At 41.6% G+C, this 9918-nt stretch overlaps 1 protein-coding gene across 1 annotated transcript; it reads left to right on the forward strand.

The window, feature by feature from the left end:
* Positions 1–643: 643 nt before the first annotated feature.
* dyrk4 (dual-specificity tyrosine-(Y)-phosphorylation regulated kinase 4) lies at positions 644–9618 on the forward strand. The gene is made up of 14 exons (XM_068739201.1): positions 644–667; positions 2720–2803; positions 3984–4136; positions 4272–4422; positions 4629–4792; positions 5570–5706; positions 6363–6503; positions 7215–7353; positions 7440–7521; positions 7667–7839; positions 7947–8007; positions 8141–8270; positions 8397–8578; positions 8831–9618. The coding sequence occupies exons 1-14, from the start codon at positions 644–646 to the stop codon at positions 9103–9105; spliced, it is 1896 nt and encodes a 631-aa protein (XP_068595302.1). The 3' UTR covers positions 9106–9618.
* Positions 9619–9918: the final 300 nt, after the last annotated feature.

Consider the following 9918-nt stretch of genomic DNA (forward strand, 5'->3'; position numbering starts at 1 on the left):
TGGTCAATATTTTATTGAGTGATCAATCTTGCATTCTGTTGTCAAAATACTTCACAGGAAAAAGTGGAATTGTCAGATTTTTCCCCCCCTTTCTTGGTGTCGGATCGGGAAAACTCTCGGGATGACAGTGAGACAGGATGACGCGTTTTCATCACCGTCCCTAGATCTCCCCTTTGAGATGGAACCGTGCAACGTTTAGCTGACTGTAAATTGAGCGGCGCGCCTGTGCGTCGGTGTGAACCCCTCAAGCGCATCAGTCACACAGCGTGGTGTAGGTGGACGACAGCATACAGATACAAACACATCTATATCGGGAAAGCCCCCAGCTGTCCGCAGCAGAAACCTGAACAGGTGGCCGCGTCGCCGTCTGAGCAGTAAGGCGCTGAGACTTACTAATCTCCTCTCTGACGACAGCGCATTGACCCCGTTGCGCGTAAAACCGGGCGTGCAGCAGTTTTTGTTCTCCGTGGATCTGATCAGTCACCAGAGCTGTGCTTGCCGCCGTCGATTCAACCCTCTTGATGCAGTTTGGGCTCGTGTTTCAAGGCTGGATTGATTAGAGTTGGATAAAAATGACTCTTTCTTGCATTTTGTAGTCTGTCCTCTGTGTGTGGAGTCAAGGAGCTGCTGACAGGTATACAGCATGTTGCCAGAAATCAATAACAAGGTGAGGCACTTTGATTTATCAGCGAGTAGATTGGTTGATTTGGTGAAGTAGACTTTCCCTGTGGATGATTTTAATGCAAATATTGTGTTCAAATCAATGTCAAATTAACGCAATCAGTTTCACTATGTCACTATTCTCTAATAAAAGCTGGTCACCTGATACATTACAAACACGTTTATATTTATGTTATTCTCACTTTAATATTTCTCAACTGATGCAGATTTCAAATATTGGTTTTACCATAGAATAATCATTTATTTTTGCCCAGATGCGAGGCTTCCTTCCAGGATGAATCTCTGTTGGAGGAAACCCTCCATAGATATCCTTTTAGAATGAGAAACTAATTTCAAAACCATGTACGGTACATTCAATATAACGGTAATCTGAATTGATCCATACCAATAATAGGAAGTTATTCTCACATTAAATGTTCCCATTTCTCATGTATGTTATGAAACTTTGAATAATCATATTTCTCGTCCTCCCCCATTCTTCTGACTGCATGCCAAGTTATGATGAAAAATCGGATCCATTTCTATTTCAGTCGTTTAGCCTATTTATTTCCGTGTTTGTTGGCTGACTGTAAGTCTATATGTGTTCTGCTGTATTCTTCACACCTTACATGGAAATTGCTGTAAATTTAACCCTTCCTGTTTTTGGATAACAAAAAAAAATCCATCGGTTTACAGAAGTTAGAATGACATAAGTATTGACTTTGGCAAACAATTCACACTTAGTTGATCACACGGATTGATCAGTGAATACGCGTATACATAGAAATCACTCTAAAAGTGTTTGACTGTTGATGTTTTGCCACAGCTATTCCTTTTTTGATTGCTTTGCTGACCTTCTGACCAACTGACTCTAGAAGATTCGCACTGATTGAGCCAAAACTGCTCTGGTGCACCTATTGAGATGATACAGCCTTCAGCAGACCCTCGGTCATGCAGATAGAGCGCAACTGGACTTCCAACTACATACATTTAATGTCTGTTTTGGCTCGTATTTAAATAGTCAATTGCATTATCTTTACATTTGTGGGGGAAAAAAGGAATTATGCTTCAATCTCATCATTGCTCTTATAGCTGATACTGCTCCCCATCACATGGATTGTGCTTAAAGTTAGTTCCTATATTTTGGATGCAGACACTATTTCAAGTGAACTGAAATGTCACAGTTGTTTTTCTTTGGCACTCAGGCGTATCCTATGATCTCGTTGCATTTGCACGGGATCAGTTCTCATTAGCGAGGCTTACAACAGGACTCCGCAAGGGATGTTTTTTTAGAAGCCAGTCTGCCACATTGACCTACATGGATCCCGCTGTTACTTGCAGTGCTCCTGTGATTGTAGTACTGAAGGACGACTTCGGCTTTAATTGGGAGAGTAAAACCAAAGAAAGTATGCAGGAAGTAACACCAGGAAATCTTTGAAGTTTGTGCAAATTTAGCCCATTTTTGCCCTGACTCTCTAGAGACTCATTTCAGAGTCATCTTCATCTTCAGATCAGGATAAATAGGGCTTGTTCCTGCCTCGTGCACATAATACACCCTCCAGCATCAATCGTCAAATCAGTCAATTCTACAGACGTCTGCTATACTCGTAGGTTCTCATATCATTAGTTTGGTCTTGCGTTGGGATGAGTCAGTTATTCTCCTCCTCGCTGTGGGTGATGCTGTTGAATCAGCATCCCCCCCTCCCAGCCTTTCTCACTCACGGCTGTCAGGCTGGCAGAGGGCGTTTGGCACCTATCCCCATATGGGGCTACGCTTTGTTTTACCCATATGGCGTTGTCCAACACAGCTGCACACTTGCCTGCTGATTAAAAAGGCACGTGCAAAGCTGGCTTGGTGTTCTGGTGCATTATTTCTGCAAAGCATTACTAAATCTTACTTTGGAGAGCATCCTGTTAGAGATTGTATTATCTGAAAAAACATTATGGAAGGGGAAATACGGTTACTCACAAGAGCAGCAAGTGTAGCCATGTGACTGCAGCTGGATTTGTTTTCTCATTTTGTACTGAATTTCATGAATTGCACTTATTTCCTCCACAGTCCTCACGACCAGAGGCCTTTCCTCACCCTCACAGACTCCCAGCAGAAGGCAGCCGCCTCGGAACAAGCCGGCCCTGCTCACAGGTCGGTGCTTCCCTTCCCGTAGTAACTGGTCCGATTATACGGCACATGCTGCATCAACAGAGCTATCTTTTCCTGGAGCGCTTCAGTTACTTGACGTCTGCTTTACTTATTTTGTTATCACCTAAAAATATTGCTGAGAGAAATCGTCCCTCTATTTTTACCCCCGTCTATTCTGGAATATTTACACACAACATCTTGCAGGAAATACCACTGTCCATGTAAGTCTTTACAAAGATTGTCACGTGGCAGCCTATATCACATTCGGAATTTCCCCTTGCAGGCCTAATAAAGGGAATATCTTCTCTTCTCTTATGATATATGTGCATCTTAGCAGATCAGACTCATAACTGTGCTCACTTCCTCTGCCTGTTGCGGCAGGTGCTTGCAACTATATTTAGCCCTATCTCTATGCATCATACCCAAGTTGGCAGATCCTGCACCAGCAACTTAACACTTGAGATGAAAAATCTAAACCATTTGTGCTGTAGCTGTGTATAATTTTCTTCCTAGAATACTGTACATAATTATTATGAAAGCATTTATCACATTGCTATAATACAGCATGTTGCTGAAGACGACATGATAGCGTGCAGGATGTAGAGACAGCTCTGTTCTTTTCCACCTGAAATCTGACTGTAATTGCAAATATTACTTAAGCACCTTCTTGGGATTAAGACGTCTCAGTGGGATCTAATGTTTCCCATAATTGCCGGGACTCATGTAAGTGTTCTTTCAGAGCACGCAGAATGGCAGTCAGAGAAAAGCAGGTTGCTGCTACTCTCCTCCCCCGCAGACAGACTCTGTCAGGACCGAGCGTCACAGGCTTTGTCCCTATTTCACTGTCACCTTGATAAGTAATTCCAGTCGCTGCGTGTTGGGGGTCCTGGACACCTGAGCCTCCACAGACCAAATGCATGCTGCGGATTGCTAGCTGAGAACACAAAAACAAATCTCAAGAGGTGCATTAAGACACAAACACATACCCATGTACAAAAACAATTAGGGCTGTAATGAGATTTTAGCTACAGAGTAGGAAAATACACTTTATTCTCTCTTAATTTCAAAGACGTCTTCCGCCAACATACAATATTTGGTTTTGAGCTAATTTTCTGTTGTATGGTGGGATTACCAATATCTTTATTAAAGCCAGTGAAATCAAACCGGTCATTCTCATTTACAGAAGTTCGGTCCTAATGTTGGGACTTTGCCTCAGCTTGAGCCGCCAGCGGTCCAGGTATTGGTCAGCAATGCCAAAAACCAACACCAACCATCAGACAACATTCTGCCCCAAATTGCCAACAACGGTGGCCAAAACAACTATCAGACGCGTCTGGTGAGCCCAACATATACGAGCAGTGTTCAAGTCAAAACAGAGACACAATGGCGTAGCTTCAGAGGGCGTGGCTCGCACGTACCTGTAATCACTTTAAACAGGCGCAGAATAAATGTTTAATGCTTGCTTACACAGGATGACAGGCCGAAGCCAACCCCGCAGTTCCCCATGCGCTTTGGTGCAGCAATGGATAAAGTGTCAGTTTCCCGCAACGGCAAGATTCTCAGCAATAAGGTGGAGAAGGAGAAGTCATATGAGGGCCAAAGGTTACCACTGTCTCCCTTAGGTATGCAGCTTTGCATTACAATGTCAAATCAACAGCATAATAAAGAAACATAAATGTCTTCCAAGACAAATATGTAACTCACAGTTGTGATTCAGCTGATGCAATAAAAATAGAACACCGGCATTGAACTTCTCTGCTCTTGGCAGAGGTGTAGTCTCTTATAGAAGTGACTCATTCTCTACGCCTCCTCTCACTTTCTGTTACAGAGGCACTGAAGAACTTTCAGGATCAACTGACGGAGTTTGAGCAGGAGGAAATCATGGACTACACAGAAATCTGGTTCTTGGGAATGGGATCTCAGAAGATTGAAGCTTCCCAAGGCACATCGCAGAACTCCGGCTACGATGACGAGCATGGAAGTTACATCAGGGTAATATGGAAATTCATCTAATTTTGGTCAGTAACAGTGAAGTTGATATTAACGTATTGGCGTAAGCAAAAAACAACAACAACTGATTTATGCAACATTAAACAAACATCATTTTTGAACCCAAAGGCACTTGAATGCATCAACAGTAATTCAACAGAAAATAAAGGCATTTTTTTACTTTATGCTGTATTATTCTTGACTTATGTAGCCATGGAGGTCGGCGCCTGTTGCAGAGACATGAAGCAGAAATAACTGTTAAATATTAAACAAGTAAAATGTGAAGAGATAAAAGCTGTCATGTCATGCACTCGTTTAAGCACCCGGACAGGCTTTCTAGCTGCTCACACTGAAGTGACCTCATATGACCTACAGCCAGCAGCTGCAGACAAGAACCAACCCGTCTGCTGAAACGACTTCATCGTTTCATTCTGTTTACTATAAACTGAGGTCAGCAAGTCGTACATGCTGGACTGTCCTGTACAAAGCGGGTGATTGACAAGAAGATATGTGTTAAACACTATGTGATGAATGATCAGTTGAAGGCCGAGAGTCTGAACATTTAGTCTTCGCTCTCTGGAGCCTCATCTCACTGCCACAAGCCTCAACTGGAAAAGTCACAGTGCAGTCAGCTGACAATCAGTTTCTGGACTTTAGTGAACGTCAGTATTTGTATCTATTCCTGTCAGTACTATTTGCTGTTTGTTGTTTCAGTGAAATTATACAGTGCAGAGTAGACGGACAGACATATTCACAGCGCTCTTCCTCTTGCTCATCCAGGTGCTGCATGATCACATTGGCTACAGGTTTGAAGTGCTTGAAGTGATCGGGAAAGGCTCCTTCGGACAGGTCTTGAAGTGTCTGGACCACAAGACCAATGAACTCGTAGCCATTAAAATGATACGCAATAAGAAAAGGTAGCTGTAAACCCAAGCATTTTATTCTAGCTAAATAACATTTACATGAACTATGATCTTCAAACAGGAGTATAGTTCTACAGTACTCCTAATAATAGAAATAATGACTCGGTTACAACTTGAATTTCAAGTATATTATATTTCCGTGGATGCTGGATGTTTTTTATTACTCCATTTTTTGTTGTATTCAATGAATCGGCTCTCGTCACTCATTTGAGATCTCACACCAGATTGTGAGGTTTTCCCACACGTCTGAACCGGTATAGACTTACATGTTAGGAGTTTCCTAAATTGTTGAGCTCTATTTTAGCATGATAGACGTAGGCAACATGTAGTGTTATCTTACCTGGCCGTGCTCACTGGGGCTCATGTTGACAAGTGACTGCATGAGTCTCTCGGTTTAGATGCAGCCATCAGGGCTTAGCCCAATTGGATCAATGCAGAAAACAAAATGCTATGCGTTATAAAGATTTGATGTGCAAGAAGAGACCCAAAACATTCCAAAGAATCCCAGTATTTATTGTGTCACTTTCCATTTTTTGTCAGAAATTCAACACACGGCACTTAAATACATACATTTATTTATGTATTTATTTGGCTCTGCTTTACATGGAGATTCAGAAAGTATTTTTTAACATCTTTATGTAAAACTGCAGGTTTCATCATCAAGCACTGGTTGAGCTGAAGATCCTGGATGTCATAAAGAGAAAAGACAAAGACAACCTCCACAACGTCATCCACATGAAGGAGTACTTCTACTTCCGCAATCACCTCTGCATCTCCTTCGAGCTTCTGGGGTTAGTACGCAGTCTGTTCTCTTCATGGAAGCCAGCCTGCATGTTAAGAAATCAGTCCTACGGGAGACTATGAAGATATTTATAGTGAATGTGTTGCTGAAAGGTATTCCAGATGACCTAACTTTCCCCTGTGAGGTTGGATCGCTGCACTTAGGATTAGTCTCACTTGTACAAAGCTTCTTATACAAAATGATTGCAATCAATCAGGACTTAAATAATCACCTTTGTACATTTAGCCATCTGAGTTTTATCATGTATTACTGTCTCTTTGAGGGACAATAGCTTTGTGTATGACTCTGGCTGAATGACCCCCAGAGGACATCTTGCATTGCCACCTTGTCTAGCATTACTGTAACTGAATCCTTTAGTTAAGGCCTCGATTAGGGTCCTGCCTCCTTTCTTCATGGTGTGAAGGCTTCAGTTACACAGTTTTAAGAAGTTTATGCCCATTACAAATAGCTAGAAATAGAAGGAGGACACAGTGTGTCTCTGTCTTCCCTGACTTGAACCCTGACCTAAAGTGCATACTTTGTAATCGTCATATGTTTTATTATGGAAATAGAGAGCATGGAGGGACATTGAACTTATTCTTTCTAAGCATTTATTTCAGAAACATGTCATCTTTGTGTCCAATTTTTTTTAGAACGCTAAATATTCCCTCATCCTGTCAGAAAGAATTAACAGCACATCGCACTTTGTTTCATTTATCAGGGTGAACCTGTACGAGCTCATCAAAAAAAATAACTTCCAGGGCTTCAGCCTCGCTCTCATCCGGCGCTTCACCCATGCTCTTCTCAGGTGTCTGCAAATGTTGCACAGGGAGAAGATCATCCACTGTGACCTGAAACCGGTACTCATTTTAAAGCTTCTGTCATATTATTGGGGAAATATAGACCATGATTTAAATAACAGAAAAGGCCAATTTGTATTGAACAGGAGAACATCCTTTTGTCTCAAAGAGGCCCAGGGAACATCAAGGTTGTTGACTTTGGATCAAGCTGCTATGAACAGCAGAGGGGTGAGAGCATGAAACACATGTGAAAGAATATATAATAATACTTTTATAAAACATTTTAACACGCAAAGAAATAGCCAGACCTGTCCCAGGGCACTTAAATCTCTGATCTCTCTTCTCCTCCTCTTTTTTTTTGTTTTTGCATTAGTGTACACCTACATCCAGAGTCGCTTCTACCGCTCTCCAGAGGTCATCCTGGGTCACACCTACAGCATGGCCATTGACATGTGGAGTCTGGGTTGCATCCTTGCTGAACTCTACACAGGATATCCTCTCTTCCCAGGAGAGAGTGAAGTGGAGCAGATGGCTTGCATAATGGAGGTGTGCCATGGAAATAATCGCATGCATGGCCACATTTATTGCATATACTGTGCAAGTTTGCAAGTTGTGGGTGAATTGTTTAACGACATTAATGTTTTATTTTACAGGTCCTTGGAATGCCTCCAAATGATTTTGTTCAGTCTGCATCAAGGAGGAGACTGTTCTTCGGTGAGAAGTTGCTTTCACATTGTTTCTGATCTTTTTTTTTAATTTATATTGATAACAAACAGCATATTCAGTGTAGGGTAATATTTAATTTTACGGCAGATAAAAGAATACCCTGTTTACTGATTGTGTGCAGACTCAAAGGGAAACCCAAGGAACATCACTAATAGCAAGGGGAAGAAGAGAAGGCCCAACTCCAAGGAGCTGTCCGCTGCATTGAAAACTAATGACGCTTTGTTCCTGGACTTCATCAAACGCTGCCTCAAGTACGCTCATTCCAAAAAATCATCTCAACGCATGTCTTCAGCAGCTGTCATAAAGATCAGATGTCATTGTTGGTTCATTGTTCAAAGAGGAAACATCTATTCATTTATTCTTCCGTGCACTTTCAGTTGGGATCCGACCAAGCGTATGACTCCTGATGAGGGATTACAGCACGGGTGGATTCTGGAGGGAAATTTCAACAAAGTCCGGCCAAGAAACAGGCCAATGGTGAAGAAGGCCTCAGACGGTTCAACCGGTACAGACAACAGCAGTGAAATCGCTCTCCGCAAGCAAGCAAACAGCAAGCCCGGTAAGAGCAACCTTTATCAGCCGTTTTATATGCTTACAAATCAATGTTATACATACAGCTAACAGCTGAGATAGAAAATGAAGTATTGTCTTAGGGCCAAGCGGCATGAACTCACTGTTCACTTGGAATATCCATGTCATTTTATTATTACCGTATTTGTATAATTATTTGCTGACAATGCGCTGCAGAAATGTCTACAGAGTGGTCACCTTAAACTTCCATTGAATGCTCTTTTGCTCCATGGTACAGGAGAGAAGATGAGCTTAGAGAGCACCGTCACTGATACGCTGCAGAGAGACAGCTTACTAGCAGGAACAAAGATGGCCCCTGCCGAGCGTCTGCGGCCCGTCGGGGCCTCGGCAGAGGAGGAGGTGTGTGAAAATCATGGCAAGCTTTCCACGGATAACGAGCAGCGAGGCGGGAGTGATGAGAGGCCTGTTTACACCATCATCAAACCTCAAGAGGACGTGGGTACCGAGAGAAATGTCAGCCAGGAACCATCGCAGTGTTTACCCCCTATTGTCTAGTAGTCAAAGGAAATTGTGATAATGGGACCTGTTCAGACTCAGTCACCCGCCCCCCCCCTCCCGAGTGAAGGAAATTGACGGTTTTAAGAAGTTTTTGCATCTCTTTTGATTCACACAGACATGCTGTTTGCACTAAAAACACTGCCATGATGTGTTTACCAGTGTCAATGTTGTGTTTAGTGTGTCAAAAATTACATGTTAGAGAAGGGAGAGCCAGAGATGTCTCCCATTTCAAGGTGGAAAGACGTTGAAGATGTTTCCTTCTGACGGGTGCGAAGAAGCAAATCAGTTTTCACTTGGCATGAACAACATTTTCACATTCTAGAGGGGACATGCTAGACTTTAAACACTTTTCTCAGTTTCCTGGATAAAAATACAGAGAAACTTATTTATAAAAAAGCATGGGTAGAAGAAAAAAAAAAGGGATGTTGTTTTGGTTTGTTTTTATACATATTATTAATATTGTAGATTTCTTTCATAATGGTAAAATAAATGAAGAATTGTGTGCAATAAGGGCTGAGCCAAAAAATGTTTTTTTTAATCATGTTCAACATATAACTTTAAATATGTTGTACATTTTATTGTAGAATGTGGTTGATCACGTACATTATGACTACTTTCATTTATTTATTATGGAATATGTTCAATCCTATGTCTCTTATTTGTTAAATAATGTATTCAATGATCATGAGTTTCGTATTTGTAATTTAATTTATTGTATATATTTCTGCAGTAATTTCCTATGTGTGTATGTAATACAGAGCATTTTTGTTTTTAAATGATGTTTTTTAAGGGGTTAGACAAGGTTTTTTT

This window comes from Brachionichthys hirsutus, chromosome 5 (genome assembly GCF_040956055.1).
Source record: "Brachionichthys hirsutus isolate HB-005 chromosome 5, CSIRO-AGI_Bhir_v1, whole genome shotgun sequence".
NCBI lineage: Eukaryota > Metazoa > Chordata > Actinopteri > Lophiiformes > Brachionichthyidae > Brachionichthys > Brachionichthys hirsutus.